The sequence below is a fragment of the Boleophthalmus pectinirostris genome, unplaced genomic scaffold, assembly GCF_026225935.1.
Source record: "Boleophthalmus pectinirostris isolate CB_2022bp ecotype Guang Dong unplaced genomic scaffold, ASM2622593v1 HiC_scaffold_14, whole genome shotgun sequence".
Lineage (NCBI taxonomy): Eukaryota > Metazoa > Chordata > Actinopteri > Gobiiformes > Gobiidae > Boleophthalmus > Boleophthalmus pectinirostris.
Window position 1 is genome coordinate 25576442 of NW_026571047.1, and position 22726 is coordinate 25599167.

The following is a 22726-nucleotide window of genomic DNA, read 5'->3' on the forward strand; positions in this document are numbered from 1 at the left end:
GGGCTATATCCCCCCCCCCCCCCCCCCTTTTTTTTCCCCCCGGTAATTCCACTCATTGCACTAAACCGGGTCCAAACCAGGTCCAAACCAGGTCTAAACTAGGTCTAAACCAGGTCTAAACCAGATTTAAACCAGGTTAAACCAGATTAAACCAGACCTAAACCAGGTCTAAACCAGGTTAAACCAGATCTTAAACCAGCCTAAACAGACCTAAACCAGGTCTAACCAGGTCTAAACTAGGTCTAAACCAGGTCTAAACCAGATCTAAACCAGGTCCAAACCAGGTCTAAACTAGGTCTAAACCAGGTCTAAACCAGATCTAAACCAGACCTAAACCAGGTCTAGGTCTAAACCAGGTCTAAACCAGGTCTAAACCAGATCTAAACCAGACCTAAACCAGGTCTAAACCAGGTCTAAACCAGGTCTAAACCAGATCTAAACCAGACCTAAACCAGGTCTAAACCAGGTCTAAACCAGGTCTAAACCAGGATTTAACAGGACTAAATCATACTGCATGGACCATGTTTCCTCCTCTTCTATCAATAATATTTTTAATACGGTTAAGTAAAGTCTGGGCTTTTTTATTGCTTTTACCAGACAAAACATCTTATGTGAAGATTTCCTAGTATTTGCTACTCTAGAGCAAACCGTTACTCACTTTAAGTAACCTAATGGATTACGTTAAAAACTACATTTTAGGGCATGTAATCTGTAATCTGTAGGGGAATACATTTTAAAAGTCACCTTCCCAACACTGTTTATTGTATTTAATAGTACTTTATAAATAAACTGGATTTAGATTTGGATTTACAGTTCAAAACTACTACCAGTACTTAATCAAAGCGGAATATTCCACAGTATTTCTCTCCATGGAAACAAGCAGGTGGTGGATTCTTCACTGTCTCTCAAAAACCAAAATAAACATAATATAGGAGCTTTAAAGCAAGGCATCCCCGAGTTTGGCTACACCAAATTTAAGACTTTTTTAAGACCACTTAAATGAAAATTAAGACCAACATTGCACTCATTATGTGGGCGAAAAACACCAGATCCAATTCTATTAATGACCAACCAACTACGGCACTATATCTAGAATCTAAGGCTACGTTTATATGATGACGGTCTGAACAGAAGACACAAAAGTGGCGTCGCGTCTTCACTTTTTATTCTGCGTTTAGACGAGCGTTTTTGGGAGGAAATCTGCGTGCATATGGTGATGCAAAAGTGTGTGGAATTAGATTATGTATGTATGCCAGGTGGCTTTGTGGTGACGCTCGGTGGTGATGTACGTGACGTAAACACGTACGTGACATGAGCAGATCTCACCAGAGTTTTGCGTCTTGGGCAGTGTAGATGAAACTGATTGTTTACTCATTGCTGCCGGCGCAACCAAAGTATTGTTTGTGCATACTCCAAATTAGACGTTACATTCATATTATGTGATTTCACGTTGTTGTTCTTTTTTCCTCCCTCCATTTATCATTGCACTGCAGCTCAGTTGAGAAAACAAAAAAAATAGACTAATGAAATTTAAGACCTTTGTGAAAAAATAAGACTTGGACAACAGAATTTAAGACTTTTTAAGACCTTATTTTAGGAACATGAATTTTAAAACCTTTTTAAGACTTTTAAGACCCCACGGCTACCCTGTAAAGGCGCACTGTGCAACTTTCCTAGTAGGATATCCATCACCTGGTTGTCTCTATATGTTACTGTTCCACAATATTAATATGCTACACTATTGTACAGTTTACTATTACTCAAGTAGATCTATATGGTTCTAGAAAACTACTCTTAAAATACTTGAAAGATTTTATTCAAATGTTAATGTTTTAGGCCAGGGGTGTCAAACTCATTTTGGTCCGGGGGCCGTATCCAACCTACTTTGATCCCAAAGGGGCCGGATCAGAAAACTCATGGCATATAAACCCCAAAAATAACAATAAGTTCAAATATTTGTGCAGAAAAATGCAAATCTATTACAGACATCTTTTTTAATTGATGAACTCTTTCTTATTATAATATTATAATATTATGAACAATCTGAAACTTCAAGAAAAATTCAATTTCAACACAATTTCAACATGAACTTGTGCAAATAGGAATAAGTCAATTTTTGTTGTAAAATCCTGCACTCGGCTCCACTTTTCTCATTTTTGACATTTTTCTGATGAGGGTGTCACGGTCAACAGTCAAAACGATCGTCCTTTAAGAGCGTTTGGAAAGAGACAAGTTTTCTTTTGTGCTGCTCTGGTGGGAGGGGCCACGTACAGAGATGGAGATGCTGCTATGCTAAGCACCGCAGAAAATTACCAATATTTTAATAGAAAATATAATTAAAATATTTTAGTAGAAAATCACCCAAGGGCCACATTAAAGGTCTTGGAGGGCCGGATCTGGCCCCTGGGCCTTATGTTTGACACCTGTGTTTTAGGCTATAAATTCAGTTATTTAAACGTGTATTCCCATATATTTATTTATGTTTTACTCTTTGTTGTTCTGTTGTTATGTGCAAGCTACTGTGTCCTGGTAATTTCCCTTGTGGCTCAATAAGTCCAACTCGAAATTTACTGGAGCAATGAACACATAAACTGCTCTGTGACTGGTCCCCGCACCACAGTTTGAGAACCCCTGCCTTTGTGGAAGTCATTTCAGGTCGTCCAGCTCCACCTGCCTCAAACACAGCGGCCGCGTCTCATTTCTCTTCACTCGCTTCTTTCTTCCTTGATTCCCTTCCTCGATTCTGCAGGAAAAAGCGAGGATATAAAGAGGATATAAACTCCTCACTGAGACCAATAAAGTTTGATTCTTTTATCTGATGTCTGCCTCGTGAAGCCCTCATGTTTACTCCGCGGTTTTCTTTGGGACACCGCTTAATATGACACATTTGATTGACAGCTGAAACACGCAGGATCGAGGAGAGGAATCAAGGAGAAGGACGCGAGGATAGAGAACTGAGACGCGGCCGGAGAGAGGTTCGACTGATCGTCCAAATGTCATCTCTTGCCTGGGATTTGACGAGCGTCCGTGAAAATATACAACCGCCTCCCGGCACGCTCTTAAAACCAGGGTCTCTTTTAAAAAAAATAGTTGTTTGAAAAAAAAAGTTGTGTTGCGTAAGGTGCCAATTATCCAGGTCAGGGTAGTGTCTGTGAGAATGAGATGACATTTTAGAGGTAGAACAGCGCACAGAGGAGAGAGGAGAGGGAAAAACATGGTAAACACACGCAGCTATGGACTAATACATAGTCAATGATGGCACACGGGGTTGGCTACGGGCTTATTACAATGGACAGAATACATATATACATTAGGCGTCATGTCAGAAAGAAGAACTGGTAACACATAAATAAACAGCATCATCTATTCTGCATTTCACAACTGCACGGTGGATTCAATGACATACGATATGGACTCGGAGGTGTATTGTGTAACGTTTCTGGGGGAGCGTCCGTCACCTGCTTCGTTCCGTGGAGATACCGCCTCTGGAATGTTCCATAGTATGGCACGGCGCTTATTTATCGCCACGGAGACGGCAGGTGACACCACGGAGCCGAGACGTCAGATCTGTGGAAAAGTAAGGATATTCACAGTGAGAAGGCAACGGTTTTTAGGTCAATAACAGCCGATGGTATTGAGTAAATGCTCCACGGAGACGAGCAGGTGAAAGACTATCCGCCAGAAAAGTTACACAGTGCAGCTTTAAAGTCTTTTTGTCACTATGAATAAAAATAAATACATAAATTGGGTTTACATTTTGATATTCAGTCCTATAGTAGTTTTGTAGTTGGCAGTCTGCTGACTCCAACCAAGGCATAATTCAAGTCTTGCATATTGTAAATCTGTACCAAAAATCAAGAATTATTGCAAAATAAGATACAACTACATTTAATTTGACAACTAATATATGCATTGAGTATCCAGCTTTTTTTTCTTCAAGTTGAGTGATATTATTTTGAAGAAAATTCTATCGACTAACTATGAATGAATGAATGAATGTTTAATCGGACAGTAATACACAGAACATGCATAGAAAACGTAAATACATCGATATTAGGGGTGTAATGATATCCAAGTTTCACGATACGATATTCTCATGGTACGATATTTATTGCGATATCGTGGGAAAGCTCATGGTGTGGTTGGGAGGCTCATGATATTACGATATTATACCTAATAATAAGAAAAACATTATAACATGCTTTGACCAGTCATTTGGTACAATATTTATTGTCATATTCTAGGGATGTAACAATATCCAAATCTCACAGTACGATATTATCACGATATGCAGCTCACGGTACGATATTTACTGCGATATTTTGAGAGATAATCATTAAAGATGGGACACTTTTTTGCTTTTAAAACACATTGACAAGATTTTGGTGTGAATCATTTCTGTCATAATCCCAAGAATTCAAGTAAAAAACATATTTCTTCATGTTGTCTGCGCTGAAATGAATCATGGGATATGTAGTTCTTTATGTTTATAAGATGTTTCTACTATAAAACGATGCGTTTAAGCAAGGCAACTTGTAATTTGATATATTGTGACAGCCCACGATATTATTGTGAGACTTTTGACGATACGATATCACGATATTTCGGTTATTGTTACATCTCTAATAGTTCTAACATGAAACGTAAATATTTCTTTTCTATAACAATAAGCAAAAATGTCCCACAGATTTTACTTGTGTCCGAAAAACTACAATACTCTATACTCTCAATTTGATATTTTTTAATAATAAATATACTTAAATTATTACTATTATTATTATTATTATTATTATTATTATTAGTAGTAGTAGTAGTAGTAGTAGTAGTAGTAGTAGTATATGACAGACAGATACTTGATTTTGAGATAAAGAGATATTTTGAGACATTGATCCCGAGGGAAATTCAAGTTTTGCTGCAGCAAACATTTGATGTTGCTGCAACATTTCCACTGTGTGTCTCAGTGTCCTTTGTGTCTCAGTCAAAAGTCTCAGGTCAGTTTCACAGGAGGACTGGTCAGGGAGGGTCAGCAGATTTTGTGTCAGGACAATTTGAGGAGAGGAACATCCAAAAGTGTCCCTCCACTGTGTCCTGCAGCATCACAGCAGCCTCCAGGGGGCGCCAGGTGAACACAATAGGTCCATTCCCTCTAAGTATTTCCTCTGAAGATCTTCTGTCACATTTGTTGCCACATATGGTGTAAAAAGTCTGTCGCATCCATGGATACGGGAAAAACACACAGCTCATTTCACAAAATCCGAGTCTTTTACATGTGTCCGTTAAACTACAGATTCTCTCTCTCTGTAAGTCAGTTGAATATTATTACTGTACATCCATTTCTGATTTCTGATCTGCTTTAGGCTTATTTTTGGATGTTGTCAGGCAGAAAAGTCAAGACGCTATAATGAGGTCTGAATACAATTTCACCACAGTTATGGAAATAATCAAAGACAATAATATTAATTACTTGCCAGTTTATTGATTTTGCCAATTACTTTGAGTTTACTTTGCACTTGTTTTAATTGCCTGTGCTATTATTACATTTGATGAGGTCATAGAAAAGCTTTACTTGGAAAACCGCTCCATTTTGCTTGACATTGATTTATAAAAGCCTTTAGTCGATTAGGTTAGGCTCATAATAGATTTTTTTTCTATTACAACATACAGCTTCCTGGAAAAAGAAGTAAAGGTCAAGTCTAGTGTGCGCAAAGGTAAGACACGTGAACAAACATGTAACCTTGACAGATATACAAGGCTATATAAACAAATGAAACTGCAGAAGCCTATATTGTATTTTTCTAAGAATGTGTGGGATAGTCGTGTTAATATTTCAGAATCAGAGGTTCAAACACCTGTTAAACCATCATTTCCTTACTGAAAATCCCCAAACATCAGTCTATTGACACCAGTATGATTTCCGAAATGAGTTTTCGCTTTCAGAATAAAAGCAAATCATAACAAACATAAGCAGTATCATTGATATGAAGTCGCTATCATGTTCATAACTACTTTCTAACAATTTATATACGCACTTAAATTTAAAAATGCCACTTTTGTTTTGAAAATTTTAAACATAACGTTGACAATTGTTTTAATTTGAAAGCAACAAAGCGGATGTTACCGAGCCACGCTACCGTCCGATTATTTTGATTTTTTTTGAGTTGTGGATGTAGCTAATATGTCAAATATCGCGTATTTTCACACGATTTATCTACATTTACGCTTTTATTTTAAACACAGCTGACTAGTTTAGTTCGGGGATGACATTGGAGTTAATATTTATAGCTTTTAGTCTATTTTTAAACCGTCCCAGTGAAGGATCCTGTTAGCTTGCAGCAGAAGTACAGTGAGTTTACCGACTTGACTGGACCATGTGGGTTTTTGGTTACGGGTCTCTCATTTGGAAAGTGGATTTTCCTTATGAAGAAAAGCAAGTTGGGTTCATTAAAGGCTTCAGTCGGAGGTTTTGGCAAGGCAGCACGGATCACAGAGGAGTGCCAGGCAAAGTGAGTAATGTCCATAATGCTACTGACGCAATGAATGTACTTTCACTCACTGTATTACTCACAGTTTTTGTTATTTTTGAACGAAATATTGCAGATTACTCATTTACTTTGTGTGGCATTGTAGTCAGCAGCTTGACCGTGTGATATAATCGCCAGGACACTGTAATAATCACTACGAATTGAGCTTAGACTTTGCCCAAATTTAGAAATCTAAATACAGGTTTGACTTGTTTCAGTGTTTGAACTAGTATTTTAGTTGTTTTATTATTACTAAACTTGACTAACTGGCTTTTATTCTCCTAAAAATGCCCTGATATTGTCCTAAATAACCCTACCTGATCATGTAAATCTGAGTTACTTATAAAGAGTTATTTTTGATTAATTTATTGAACACAAAACGTATATTAACACAGATAATATTACTACTACATGAGATTATAACTGTGTATTGTGAAATATTGCTGAATCATAATGACACTAGCATTAAATGATAAGAGATTTTGATGTAAGACAAGCCAAGACAATTTTTACTACACATATAAAGTGTAAAAAAAATAATATTGAATTAATTTATAAGTTAAGTTATGAAGCAAATTTATTTTTCATCATCTTCATCATCTTTATTCTGGACTCATGGTGCATTTTAAAAAACGGACAAGGACAGTGACATTACAAAACAATAAACATTCATGTTCTTAAAAGACAACCACACCTGTGTCTCCACATACTTCACTGATATCTTATTGCACTGAACCTCTGATTTGTAAGTGACATTATTATTTCATTGTCTGATTTGTTCAGTCTGCAGAAAAAAACTGTACATTAAAATTCTTAGTGCAGCTTGCAAACTGTTAACTCATGCAGTAACAAACATTTTTAGTTTCACTGAGGGCTAGTTGATAAAAAAGACAGATATTAATATGTGTAAATAAGAATAATTCTAATTCTGATTCATAAATATTAAAGACATAGACTAATTACAATCGTTCTTACTTAGAAAACAAACCTACAAAGTATTACCACAAAATATATATTGTTAATGTCTCTAATAATATCCTAAAGTGAGTTGTAATTATTATACATTGCTTATTGTCTAGTAACATGATTCCTGATTCTTGTTTTACTTGTTTTGCAGCCCGGTCGAGTTGTGACGCTGGTGGAAGATCCAGAGGTGAGAGTTTTGTCGTCACGCTGCATCTGTTTCACTATTAGTCTCTAAATATATTTTTCATCTTGAAGGCTGTTGAATCTTAAGCAGGGAGCTGTCAGTTGCACCCAGAGACCCAGAGATTGTGTTAAAATAGATCCGACTTAAACTATGAAGAACACAATGAAATTAAATTACCATTTTATAGCTTTTTGTCCTTTCCTGTCTTGTTAAAAGAAAAGTCAAGTGTATAATAAAAAAGAAGACAAAATAAATGTTCAAAATGTAATTATTTTGTTGTAATGTCTCATACTCACCGTGTTGAAATATTTGAGTGTCATCAAAGTCATTTTACTGACCTTATAAAAAGACTCTGGTCAAAATTACTGCTACTGTTCACTGCTTCTGTGGCACCTGAATCACACCCTGAGCAGCTTTTGAAACTTTGTATTTTTAACTCAGTTTTTAACTTCATATCATGGGATTTTAATCAGCTAAGAAGTGCAACATGTGCAGTTCAAAGGACACAAGTAAAGACTATTGGATTTTGTGAAATAAGATGTTTGTTTTTCCTGTATTCATGGAGACTATACAAGAGGCTGAAGATTTAAAGAGTTTAAAAATTAAATATAGGCTGTAAGTGACATTTATACTCCACAAATTGAATAATCTTTCATTATTCAATATTGCAATACATTTATAGTACTGGGAGGTTGACAGTGGCTGTTTACTTGGACCAAAAATCAGATCATATTGAGATTTGATCATGAATTTTTGCCGGTCCAGTGGCAATACTACCTGGAGTTTTGTTTAATTTCATTCACACATGTTTGAGTAATCTTTTATTATTAATCTGTTTACATCTCCAAAGTTCAAAATGCTCTGTTCCACCTTGTGATGTCATGAAGCGGTAGTTTTCAAGTTAACAACTACATTTTACCCTTAGTTCAGTGGAGATTGGAACCTAAGCATCCTGACATAATCCATATCTTATTCCATCTTGTACATCTTGTATTTTTAAAGAATGACCTAAACTGACCTGCTGAAAATCAGAGCTCAAACCCAGTGACGTATCAACCTGCTTAACAACTTTGTGAGGAGTTTTTGTCACAACCAATTTCAGATTCAAGCCCGTGACCTTGACAGACCCTCTGCCTCCAGCCACTTATTATTTGGCTTGAAAAATATGATTAATCTTTTGCTTTTCTGAATACCAAAAATGTCTGTTCCAAATCTCCCGAGAATGTGCATAATCTGAACGTGGAACAATGCTCTACGTGGCCAAGAAGATGAATTATTTTGTAAGGATTTTAGGCTTTTCGAGAAGTACACATCCTATTTTAGAAACTGAGAGCCTCAATTTAAGAGATGACAAATACTGGAATGTTCCACAGTATGGCATTAAACATATCTGTCTTGCTTTATTTCTATTACAAATGTTTTTATTGCTTTAAAATACCTTGAAAAACATTCTTACTGTGAGTGGGTTTGCTTCTCCACAGCTCTGACCTCTAACTTCAGCTGGTGTTTTTATTCACAGAGATAGATTATGTTTAATGCCATACCGTGGAACATTCCAGGCAACATCTCTATGAAGACGAGCAGGTGGTGGACCATTTATTATCTCTCAAAAGCCAGAATAAACATAATATAGGAACTTTAAAGGTGCGTGTAACTTTCCTGATGGGAGGTCTGCCATCTGCTCGTCTCTATAAATGTGGTTTTACCTGAAATGTTCCACAGTTATGGCATTAAACTCATTTATCTGGCATTTACTCAATTACATGGGATTTTATTGCCAAAAAGACAAAAAAGCCCCAGAAAAACATACCTTCATACTGTTTGTAGACTTGCCTTACCTGCAGATCCGCCCTGTAACTTGACCTGGCGACGCCGAGCTGCTTTTCTCCATGGAGATACATCTCTTTAATGCTGTACTGTGGAACATTCCTGGTTACATCTCCAAGGAGACAAGCAGGTGGTGGATGCTTCAGTGTCTTTCAAAATAATAAACAAAAAAACAGGAGCTTTAAATGTGAACTGTGTAACTTTCCTGGTTGGAATTCTGCCTCCTGCTTGCCTCTATAAATGTTGTGGTTTTACCTGAAATGTTCCACAGTATGGCATTAAACTCATTTATCTGGCATTTACTCAATTACATGGGATTTTATTGTTAAAAAAGCCCCAGAAAAACATACCTTTATACTGTTTGTGGACTTGCCTTACCGCAGATCCGCCCTGTAACTTGACCTGGTGACGCCGAACTGCTTTTCTACATGGAGATAGATCTGTTTAATGCCATACCGTGGAATATTCCAGGCAGGATCTCCATGGAGACAAGCAGGTGATGGACGCTTCAGTGTCTTTCAAAATAATAAACATAATACAGGAGCTTTAAATGTGCACTGTGGAGCTTTCCTGGTTGGAATTCTGCCTCCTGCTTGTCTCTGTAGATGTTATTGTTTTACCTGAAATGTTCCACGTTATGGCATTAAACTCCTATTATCTGGTATTTACTCAATTACATGTGATTTTATTGTTTAAAAAAGCCCCAGAAAAACATAACTTCTCACTATTTGTGGACTTGCCTTACCACAGATCCGCCTTGTAACTTGACCTGGCGACGCCGAGCTGCTTTTCTCCATGGAGATGCATCGTTTAATGCCATACTGTGGAACATTTCAGGCAGCAACTCCATGGAGACAAGCGTGTGGTGAACCTTCTTTCACAAAGCACCTATAAAAAACAGAATAAATGATAATATAGGAACTTAAAGCTAATAAAATGATCAATTCTGATTTATTTAGATATGTTTTTTTTATGTTTTAGTCAGTTTTATATAAAGCTTAATACTCAAATTCTTTTTCTCGACATTACAATTTGCTCGTGGCTTCAGCCTTTTCTTAGTGTTACATTCTTTTATTCAAGTCCCTCTGTTCAAAATTAGACTCTCATTGACAACAGCTCTGCTCCTCTCAGCAACATCTCAAACAAACAATCGCCCGCTGTCGCCCATTGTGAAAAGGCTAATGGCGTCTTTAGTGCTTTATGAAAGACGGGACTTTAGAGAAGAGAGGAGGAGAAGAGACAAGGAGAGAAAAGGAGACGAAAGGAGGAAGAGAAAGAAGAAGGAGGAGGCGAAGCAAGAGGAAGGAGAAGAGGAGGTAAAGATGAGGAGGAGAGAAGGGAAGAGGGGAGACGAGGAGAGACGAGGAGAAGAGACGAAAGGAGGAAAGGAGGAAGGGAGAGGAGAGGACGAAGGAGGAGGAGAAGGAGAAGAGGATGACGAGGAAAAGGCGGTGGAGGAAGGAGAAGAGTTGGAGAGAAGGAAAGAGGGGAGACAAGGAGAGAAGAGGAGAAGAAAGGAGGACAAGCAAGAGAAAGTGGAGGAGGAGGAAGGAGAAGAGGAGGAGAGAAGAGAAGAGGGGAGACAAGGACAGAGGAGGATGAGGAGAAAGGAGGAAAGAAGAAGAGAGGACGAAGGAGGAGGAGGAGAAAAGGAGAGGATGAAGGAGAAGAGGAGAGAAGCGAAGAGGAGACGAGGAGAGAAAAGGAGAAGAAAGGAGGAAAAGAAAGCGGTGGAGGAGGAGGAGGAGAAGAGGAAGAGAGACGGGAAGAGGAGAGAAAGAGAGGAGGAGAAGAAAGGAGGAAGAGAAAGAGGCGGAGGAGGAGAAAAGGAGATGAGAGACTGGAGGAGGGAGGAGAGGAGGATGGCAAGGAGGAGGAGGAAAAGGAGGAAGGGGGACGAGAAGGGGAGGAAGGAGAAGAGCTGGAGAGAAGGGAAGAGGGGAGACAAGGAGAGAAGAGGAGAAGAAAGGAGGACGAGCAAGAGCAAGTGGAGGAGGAGGAAAAGAGGAGGAAGGAGAAGAGGAGGGGACAAGGAGAGAGGAGGAGAAGAGATGAAAGGAGGAGAGGGAGGAGAAAAAGAGGAGAAGAGATGGCGAGGAGGAGGCGAGCAGAGAAGAGAAGAAGAGAAAGAGGAGGTGGAGAAGGAGGAGAAAGAGAAGAGTAGGAGAGAAGGGAAGAGGGGAAACAAGGAGAGAGAAGAGACGAAAGGAGGATGAGGAGGAAGGAGGAAAGAAGAGGAGACAATGAAGGAGGAGGAGAAGATGATGACGGTGAGGAGAGGAGAAGGAGGAAGAGGAGGGGAGACAAGGCGAGAAAAGGAGAAGAAAGGAGGATGAGGAAGAGAAAGAGGTGGAGGAGGAGATGAGGAGAAAAGGAGAGGAGGGAGGAGAAGGCGGAAGAGGAGGGGGAGGAAGAAGAGGAAGGGAGAGAAGGAGAAAAGAGGAGAAGAAAGAAGGATGAGGAAGAGAAATGTGGAAGAGGACAGACAAAGAGAGAAGAGGAGTAGAAACGAGAACGAGCAAGAGTAAGCGATGGAGGAGAAAGAGAAAGAGGAGGAGAAAGAGAGAAAGAGAGAGGAAGAGAGAGGAGAAAGAGGAGGAGAAAGAGAGGAGGAGAAAGAGAGAGGAGAAAGAGGAGGAGAAAGAGAAGGAAAGAGAAGGAGAAGAGAGGAGAAGAGAAAGAAGAGAAGGAGGAGAAAGAGAAAGAGAGAAAGGAGAGAGAAGAGAGAAGGAGGAGAAAGAGAAGGAGAAAGAGAAGGAGAAAGAGGAGGAGAAAGAGAAGGAGAGAAGAGAAAAAGGAGAAGGAGAAAGAGGAAGGAGAAAGAGAAGGAGAAAGAAGAGAGAAAGAGAAGGAGGAGGAGAAAGAGAAGAAGAAAGAGAAGGAGAAAGAGAAGAAGAAAGAGAAGGAGAGAGAAGGAGAAAGAGAAGGAGAAAGAGAAGAGAAAGAGAGAGAGAAGGAGAGAAGAGAGAGAAGAGAAGAGAGAAGGAGAAAGAGAAGGAGAGAAGGAGAAGAGAGGAGAGAAAGAGGAAGAGAAGGAGAAAGAGAGAAAGAGAGGAGAAAGAGGAGGAGAAAGAGAAGGAGAAAGAGGAGGAGAAGGAGAAAGAGGAGGAGAAGAGAAGGAGAAAGAGAGAAAGGAGGGAGAGAAGGAGAAAGAGAAGAGAAAGAGAGAGAGAAAGAGAGGAGAGAGGAGAAAGAGGAGGAGAAGAGAAGGAGAAAGAGAAAGGAGAGAAGAGAGAGAAGAAAGAGAAAGAGAAAGAGAAGGAGAAAGAGAAGGAGAAAGAGAAGGAGAAGGAGAAGAGGAGGAGAAAGAGAAGGAGAAAGAGAAGGAGAGAGGAGGAGAAAGAAGAGAAAGGAGAAGGAAGGAGGAGAAGAGAGAGGAGAGAAAGAGAAGGAGAAAGAGAAGGAGAAAGAGAAAGAGAGGAGAAAGAGAAGGAGAAAGAGGAGAAAGAGGAGAAAGAGAAGAGAGAGAGAGAGAAAGAGAAGGAGAAAGAGGAGGAGAAAGAGAAGGAGAAAGAGAAGAAAGAGAAGAGAAAGAGGAGAAGAAAGAAGGAGAAAGAGGAGGAGAAAGAGAAGGAGAAAGAGGAGGAGAAAGAGAGAGAGAGAAAGAGGAGGAGAAAGAGAAAGAGAAGGAGAAAGAGAGAGAGAGAAAGAGAGAAGGAGAGGAGAGAGAAAGAGAAGGAGAAGAGAAAGAGAAGGAGAAAGGAGAAAGAGGAGGAGAAAGAGAAGGAGAAAGAGAAGGAGAAAGAGAAAGGAGGAGAAAGAGAGGAGAAAGAGAAGGAGAAAGAGGAGGAGAAAGAGAAGGAGAAAGAGGAGAGAAAGAGAAGAGGAGAAGAGAAAGAGAAGGAGAAGGAGAAAGAGGAGAAAGAGAAGGAGAAAGAGGAGAAGAATCCAGTTCAGCAAAACCCAAACCAAAGGACGGTGTATTGTGGTGCGACCTTGGTGCGTTTGTAAATTTATCTCCGTCATCACAACAGAGATGTGGAGATAGCGCGAGCGTCTGGAGCGATTGTACTGTACGGAGGTGCGTTTGTGCCGCTGATGGATGGAGACGCGGCTCCGGACGAATAAAAGGAGATATTTGGTTTAGAAAAGCAGAGTTTTGGTCTGAGAATGATTCAGCAAACCACAAGTCCAACAGTCCAAGGGGAGTCGAGAAATCCAGCATCAAAACTGAACTGAGGCCATGTTTTTAAAGGTTTCTCTGGAGACGTGTCATTTCTGTGCTTGGAATGTTCCACAGTAGAGCAAATAGTAAAATGTACCAAAAAAATACTCTCGATATATCGATACAGCAGCCCACGCTACCGATACTGTATCATCACATTAAACGATATGATATTTTGATATTTTTGCACAACACTAGTCGTCCTGGTTTGTGAGTTAAGTGTGAATAGAGCCAGTTATAACTCAAAAATTCCTACAAAAACAGGCGTTCTGACTGTGAGCGGGGTCGCCTCTCCACAGACCTGACCTGTAACTTGGTCCGGGTTGGTCTCCATGAAGATAGAAAGGTTTAATGTTGCACTGTGAAACACTCCAGACAAAGCAGTAGCACTTCCATTCCAATAATCACTAGTCCAGGTCAATCTGTGTGTAATTCATTTGTTCATTTGTTTTTCAAAATAAAACCAAAAATAAGAAAATGAAAAAAAAAAAAAAAACATCAACTATTTTCTTCATTATTTGTCTTCAAAACCAAAAAAAAAACAACAAAAAAAACAAAAACCCAAAACTGGAAACTGAATAATGGAAAAAACAGATTATGGATGTTTCCTGTTTCTGTGACTTAAACTGCGATGCCGGACTGAACCAGGACTGAACCAGGACTGAACCAGGACTGAACCAGGACTGAACCAGGACTGAACCAGGACTAAAACAGGTCTCAGTCTTGGTCTCAGTCCCGGTCTGGTCCCAGTCTGGTCCTGGTTTCCTGATCACCCGACAGTCTACGTGAGCGCACGTCCGAACCAGTCCTGACTCTCCTGGTTCAGTCCTGGTTTAGGATCGAGACTGAGAACCGGGACTGGAACCGGACCAGAACCAGGACTGAGACTGGGACTACTGAGACCGGGACCAAGACTAGGACTGAGACTTGTTTAGACATTTTTTAGTCCTGGTTCAGTCTGGCATCACAGTTTAAGTCACGGAAACAGGAAACATCCGTTATCTGTTTTTCCATTTTTCATTTAAACACAAAATTGAAAAATAAAAATTGTTACCCATTTTTTCATTTTGGTTTTGGAGACAAATAATGAAGAAAATTGTTGTTTTTTCATTTTCTGGTTTTTAGTTTCATATTGAAAAATGAATGAATGATACACAGATTCAGGTACTGTGTATTTTTCATGACTGGATTAACTCGTACTTAATGTCGTCTTTCGTCTTTCCGCAGGGCTGCGTTTGGGGCGTGGCCTACAAGCTTCCGACGGGCCGCGAGGAGGAAGTGAAGCGTTACCTCGACTACCGCGAAAAGGGCGGCTACCAGGTGATCACCGTGAACTTTCACCCCCGCACGCCCTCCGCGCTCAGCCAGACCTCGCTGTACATCGGCTCCCGGGACAACCCCAACTACCTCGGCCCCGCCCCCCTGGAGGAGATCGCCGACCAGATCGTGGAGAGCGTCGGACCGAGCGGGAAGAACACTGATTACCTCTTTGAGCTGGCGGCCGCCGTCAGGACGATCGCGCCGGAGGACACCGACCCTCATTTATTTTCTCTGGAGCGTTTGGTGAGGGAGCGCTGCAGAAGACGAGGTGATGGACACAGGACGGCGCCTTCTGACAGTAAATAAGTCACGAAGGACGAAGGTGAAAGGGGCATCAGGGGCCAATCTGGGTATTTTTAACAGTTGCTATGGAAACGGTAATGTTACACTAAATGGGCGACGCTTGTAACTGGTAAGAGAATATGTCTACCAAATTTAAATTATTCTAGTTGTGAAAAAATCGGTTTTCATTGCTGTAAAATGAATTGCATCTAAATTAATTTATTTTACTTTTTTTTTTTTTTTCAAGATTTAGCAAATTTTTCCCTGAAACTGTGTGTCATTCGTTCATTCGTATATATAATATAAAACCAAAAATAAGAAAACAAAAAAAAAACTACTGTTTTCTTTGTTATTTGTCTCCAAAACCAAAATGAAAAAACAGATAATGATTCGTTTTTTCAGTTTTTGGTTTTGTGTTTAAATGAAAAATGGAAAAAAAAAACGAATAGCGGCCGTTTCCTGTTTACGTGACTTCCGTGACTGCGATGCTGGACTTTTGCGCCGCATACGGACGGGACCAGACCGGAACAGGACCGGAACAAGACCGGGACTGAGACCGGGACCAGACCGGGACCAGATCGGGACCAGATCGGGATCAGACCGGGACTTAGACCAAGACCATACCGGGACCAGACCGAGACAGAGATCAGGACTGAGACTGGGACCAGACCGAGACTAAGACCAGACCAGGACTAGAGCGGGACTGAGACCGACACCAGACCAAGACCAGGCCGGGACAAGACCGGAGACTCAGAGCCCACAGCAGGGCCGGAGCTCGAAACCGAGGCTCGGACTCGACGCTCGGAGTCCACTCTGGTCCCGGTCTGGTCCCGGTCTTGGATCAGTCCTGGTTCAGTCCGTATGCGGTGCAAAAGTCCGGCATCACAGTCACAGACGTCACGTAAACAGGAAACGGTCGTTATCAGTTTTTTCCATTCTTCATTTAAACACAAAATCAAAAACTGAAAAAAACAGAATCAAATAATGAAGAAAATAGTTGTTTTTTCATTTTCCTATTTGCGAATGAACGAATGATGCACGGATTTTCCTGCCATTTGGGAAACATGCTCAATTTGATCTTCTTAACATCTCAATTTTACAGACTTTTTATTATTTTATTTTAATGTTTTTCTCTCTTTTTTGTTTTCATTAGGTACAATTTTAAAACTAATTAACTCAAGTTTTACAGCAATTTATTATTTTAATTTATTGGTCTGTATTTCAGGGATTTTGTTAATTTGAAAATGCAGTCTTATATGTCATAAAATTAAATAAATAAAATCCTCTAAATGTATTATTAAATGTTGAAACTTGCACTCTACTCTTAGAAAAACGTGGTACATCGATGATTGTAAACGCTACTACACGTCCAACTGTATTTGTGAGTCTTCCGTTGAGAAAATAAGTCTCGTGTTCATATCGTTCACAAAAATGTTAACGTCATAAAAAATATTTCATCTTATTTTGTATTTATGAAAGGAAAATAAAATAGAACACGTCCTTTAAACACAACCAGCATCTTAAGTTCAGGGTAAAAATCCACTGTCTGTTCAACTCATCTGTGACAATAAACGTAGTTCAAACAAAAGGACGAGTTTTTGTGTTTTGTTTTTCAAATTTAGAGAGACACGAGATAGTGGAAGTGTGGAAGAACGGCGACAGGGAGCGCACCTGCCACAATGCAATGAATCAACAAGTGAAGAGAAATAAAACACTTTTCGCTTGTGACATGAAATTTACTGAAGAATAAGCTGAAGAAAAACAACTTCTTAACTTAATAAACAGTGTTGGGGAGTAACAGATTACATGTACCTGAGTTATGTAATCAGAGTACAAATTATGAGTAACTGTATTCAGTTACAGTTACTGTTTCAGTGAGTGGTAATTGGATTACAGTTACTTTGTTGAAATAAATGGATTACACGGCGGTATTTTCCTGTTTTCACATTTGGGGCTCTATCCCCCCCTTTTTTCTTTTTTTTTTCGGTAATTCCACTCATTGCCGGACACTAAACCAGGACTAAAACCAGGACTAAAACCAGGTCTAAACCAGGTCTAAACTAGGTCTAAAACCAGATCTAAACCAGGACTAAACTAGGACTAAAGCAGGACTAAAACCAGGTCTAAACTAGGACTAAACTAGGACTAAAGCAGGACTAAAACCAGGTCTAAACCAGGACTAAACTAGGACTAAACCAGGTCTAAACCAGGTCTAAACCAGGTCTAAACTAGGTCTAAACTAGGTCTAAAACCAGGTCTAAACCAGGACTAAACTAGGACTAAAGCAGGACTAAAGCAGGACTAAACCAGGTCTAAAACCAGGTCTAAACCAGGTCTAAACCAGGACTAAACTAGGACTAAAGCAGGACTAAAGCCAGGTCTAAAACCAGGTCTAAACCAGGTCTAAACTAGGACTAAACCAGGACTAAACTAGGACTAAACCAGGTCTAAACCAGGACTAAACTAGGACTAAACCAGGTCTAAAACCAGGTCTAAACCAGGTCTTAAACTAGGTCTAAACTAGGTCTAAACCAGGTCTAAACCAGGACTAAACTAGGACTAAAGCAGGACTAAAGCAGGACTAAAAGCCAGGTCTAAACCAGGTCTAAAACCAGGTCTAAAACCAGGACTAAACTAGGACTAAACCAGGTCTAAACCATGTCTAAAACAGGATTTAACAGGACTAAACCATGCTGCATGGACTTCCTCTTCTATCAATAATATTTTTTAAATGGTTCAGTAAAGTCTGGGCTTTTTATTTTCTTTTAGCAGATAAAACTTCTTATGTGAAGATTTTCTCGTCTTTGCTTCTCTACAGCAAATCAAGTGATCCAAAGTATTCAGATTATGTTACTCATTTTAAGTAATTTAATGGATCCATTACAAACTACATTTTGGTGTATGTAATCTGTAATCTGTAGGGGAATACATTTTAAAAGTCACCTTCCCAACACTGTTAATAGGCAACTTTAAAGCAACCGTATGTAACTTTTAAACCAAAATTTGGACTTTTCATTTTTTTTAAAGACCTTTTTGTTTGTTTTTATTGCACTGAAAAACGTAGAAAAAACATATGTCCTTATTCTAATAAAACATACCTGTTCCCAAGTCTGGTTTTAACTTTCTACTTTCTGTTTCCATGGAATCAAGCAGCTGACTTTCCACCTCCAGAAAGTTACACATTAAACATTTAAAATTTGTTTAAAGGTCCCATTATTCGCTATTTTCTGATCTGTTATAATGTTGTTTCCTCATCACAAACAGAGCTGAAGTTGTGTTTTGTTTCATTCACACATGTTTAACTCACAAATCCTTCATATTTAGACCGAGTTCTTCTCTCAAACACAAAACACGCTGTTCCACCTTGTGATGTCATGTGGTAATAGGGTCATCCCACCTCAGTTCACCCCCAAAAAACTGCGATTTGAACACTCACATTGTCCAGTTGCAAAAAAAAATTGGCGTATGGGTAAGTCATTGCCAGGAAAGCCAAAATCTCAAATTTCAGCATGAGAGGAGTAACTTTCTGAGATATTGCAATTTCATTTTTTCACTTTTTTGCCTGGTCACCGAATTTCATATTGTGTTTACTCAGCAACTACTGGTCCAATATCAAAAACCAAGGCGTCTCTGGAAAGAGGAAATCATAAGGAATCCAAATCTGGCATTTATTTTTGCATTGTGATATTGTGGAAAAATTCGGTCCGAACAAACTAAAATTTGAAATTTTGGCTTTTCTGGTTTCATCAAAGTTTGACAAAGTAAGGTTTAACTCATTGGGTGAATTAAAATGGACTTACCCAATACAGGAAGTGCTCCACTGTGTTTTTAAACTCCAGACACCTTCACTAGAATCATTTGGATCATTTCCAACCCTGACCTGTAACTTAAAGCGGTGACGCTGAGCTGTTTTCTTCACACTGTGAAACATTCCAGTATTTTTTTTTATCTCTGCATGAAGTCAAATCTATGGAAAATATGAAAGGAAAATTTACTTCCACAACCAGTTCTGACCAACAGGCTCTATTTGTTTGGAATAGGGGTGTGCAAAAATATCAAAATATCGATATATCGTATCGTTTAATGTGATTATACAGTATCACTATTGGGGACTGCTGTATCGATATATCTCCAAGAGTATTTTTTGGTATATTTTAATAAATTATTTTGTTACAGCTACAGTTTTGTTGTTTGTTTAGACCAGGGGTTGTTTTTTGGTCATTCCAATCCTTTGAAATCTCCAAAGGGTATCCAAATGAGAAAAAATCAGAAAACTCATGTCATATATACCTGAAAAATAGCAATAAGTTCAAATATTTGTGCAGAGAAACGCAAATCTATTAGAGAAATCTCTGTTATTTGATGAACTCTTTCTTTTAGAAAATATTATAATATTATGAACAACCTGAAACTTTAAGAAAAATGCAATTTCAACACAATGTTCTAACATTATCTTGTATGCAAATAGGAATAAGTCAGTTTTTCTTGGAAAATCCTGCACTTTTCTTATATTGACATTTTGTTGATGAGGTGTCACACGGTCAACAGTCAAAACGATCGTCCTTTAAGAGCGTTTGGAAAGAGACAAGTCTTCATTTGTGCTGCTCTGGTGGAGAGGGCCACGTACAGAGACGCTGGAGACGCTGCTCTGCTCAGCACAGCAGAAAATTACCAATATTTTAATAGAAAATATAATTAAAATATTTTAGTAGAAAATCAGCTGAGGGCCACATTAAAGGTCTTGGAGGGCCGGATCTGGCCCCTGGGCCTGTTTGACACCTGTGGTTTAGAGGAAGAAAACTCATTTATGCGACACATTTGACATTTTCACTGTTTTCATGATTAAAATGTTTGTGTTTCATATGAACTTTGCACAAGAAGTGATTTAACAAAGACGTTTAGTATCACAGCCATGATTATTTTATTAAATTTGAGGAAGTGCTCCACTGTGTTTTTAAACTCCAGACACTTTCACTAGAATCATTTGGATAATTTCAGCCCTGGAATTGCCGATCTCTACTGAACAAAAGATAAAAAAGTAGCTGTTAATTTGAAAACTAGAAAAAACAACAACATTTGGAGCTTTGGAGATGAAGACAGACTAATAATAAAGAGTTACTCAAACATGTGTGAATGAAACAAAACACAACTCCAGGTGTGTTTTTGATCAGGAAACAACATTATAACATGACTTGAAGCTCACAAAGTCTATTCTGTGTCATATAGGACCTTTAAATTTCAGATTGTCATCGCCAACATGAACTAAACAAAAATAGTTTGACATACTGCGTCAAAATTATTTATCAGTTACTTCTCTGATCAAGCTTGAAACCCCAAACTTCGCGCAGCTCCTCTTCCAAGCTCTTTCATTTTTTTGTGCGAGTTTCCGCGGCGAATATCAAAGTCAACAAGCGGCACGTCAAAAAAAAAAGCCGTCGTCTACCAATTTACAGTTCTTCAGCTTTGATTTATAGTAGCATCAGCAGTCGGCACTGAACTCAAGTGAGATACAGACAGTCAGAAGGGGAGAAAACACACACAAATATATAAATACGCATATTACACACACATATATCTAGTGTTGGGAAGGTGACTTTTAAAATGTATTCCCCTACAGATTACAGATTACATACTCCAGAATGTAGTTTGTAACGTAATCCATTAAATTACTTAAAGTCAGTAAAGTAATCTGAATACTTTGGATTACTCGATATTGTCATGTTTTTTAAAACGACATGAACGTAGTGAACACATCCTGAAAATTCTTCCTTGATTTCTGTATGTGATCACTGCTGCCTTAAATTATGTCCACCCTACAGTTAAGTGTCATGTTGTTTAGACCTGGTTTAGTCCTAGATTAGACCTGGTTTTTAGACCTGGTTTAGTTCTGCTTTGGTCCTGGTTTAGTCCCTGGTTTAGTCTGGATTTAGTCCTGGTTTTAGTCCTGGTTTAGACCTGGGTTTAGTCCCCTATCTGGTTTAGTCCTGGTTTAGTCCTGGTTTTTTAGTCCTGGTTTAGACCTGGTTTTAGTTTAGTCCTGGTTTAGTCCTGGTTTAGTCCTAGTTTAGTCCTGGTTTTAGACCTGGTTTTAGTCCCTGGTTTAGACCTGGTTTAGTCCTGGTTTAGTCCTGGTTTAGACCTAGTCCTGGTTTATTTAGTCCTGGTTTTAGTCCTGGTTTAGTCCTAGGGTTTATAGTCCTTAGTTGGTTTAGACCTGGTTTTTTTAGAGTCCTGGTTTTAGTTTTCCTGGTTTAGTCCTGGTTTAGTCCTGGTTTAGTCCTAGTTTACCTGGTTTTAGGTTTAGTCCTGGTTTAGTGGCCTTTTGACCTGGTTTTAGTCCTGGTTTAGTCCTGGTTTTAGTCCTTTTACCTTACCTGGTTTAGTCCTGGTTTAGACCTGGTTTTAGTTTGGTTTAGTCCCTGGTTTAGTCCTTTTGGTTTAGCCCAAAATGTGAAAACAGGAAAATCCCGCCCTGTAATCCATTTCAAACTTTCAACTGTAAGTCCAACTGTAACTCCAATTACCACTCACTGAAACAGTAACTGTAACTGAATACAGTTACTCATAATTTGTACTCTGATTACACTCTGGTACATGTAATCTGTTACTCCCCAACACTGTATATAAACACAAACGCACGCACACACACACACCGCGCGCGCACGCGCACGCACGCACGCACGCACGCACGCACGCACGCACGCACGCACGCACGCACGCACGCACGCACACACACACACACACACACACACACACACACACACACACACCTGCACATTACACCTCCACTGGCTCCAGAACAAGAACCAGACGCGCTGCAAGTCAAACCAGACGTTTATTTAATCATCATTCAAAGTGAAGAAGTGTTTTGGGAGTTGAGTTGGGCGAGACAAAATGTGATGTGACATTTTTGTAAACTCTTTAGAGGTTGATAATATATGAAATGATTTAGTTTAATCACTCATAACTGTATTAAATGTGTAAAAATATTTAACATAAACAGAACTAGACCCTAAAATTTATTCTTATAGATAATATTGTCAATGTTTGGAAGAGAATTTGAATATATATGTGTATTGTGTTACATTAGTCTGATACTTAAACCTCTACTACATACATCTGAAGACACATTTTGAGCACGACAACAGAGTGATGATGATCTAATTGTTGGGATATCTTCATTTTAAGCAGTATCCTCAAGGCGCACGATGTAACTTTTTGGTTTGGGCTCGTTTCTTGCTTGATATGATCATTCCTTTGTCTGGAATGTTCCGCAGTATGACTTTAAACAGGTCTATCTTACATTTATTCAAACTACAGATGGTTTTATAGCTAAGAAATACCCCAAAACACAAGGATTTTGACCTGTAACTTGGTCTGGTTCGGTCTCCATGAAGATACAAAGGTTTAATGCCACACTGTGAAACATTCAAGACAAAACGATAACATCTCCACAAAGAA

At 39.1% G+C, this 22726-nt stretch overlaps 1 protein-coding gene across 2 annotated transcripts; it reads left to right on the forward strand.

The window, feature by feature from the left end:
- The first annotated feature begins 6121 nt into the window (after window positions 1–6121).
- chac2 (ChaC, cation transport regulator homolog 2 (E. coli)) lies at window positions 6122–16853 on the forward strand. Of its 2 annotated transcripts, none has more exons than XM_020940696.2 (3): window positions 6122–6503; window positions 7639–7674; window positions 14891–16853. In XM_020940696.2, exons 1-3 carry the CDS (start codon window positions 6369–6371, stop codon window positions 15287–15289), a joined length of 570 nt encoding a protein of 189 aa, XP_020796355.2. In that variant the 5' UTR covers window positions 6122–6368; the 3' UTR covers window positions 15290–16853. The 2 variants fall into 2 exon arrangements, with proteins under 2 accessions (XP_020796355.2, XP_055006374.1); XM_055150399.1 differs by lacking the exon at window positions 14891–16853 and adding an exon at window positions 7743–12047 and having other exon boundaries at window positions 6405–6503.
- Window positions 16854–22726: the final 5873 nt, after the last annotated feature.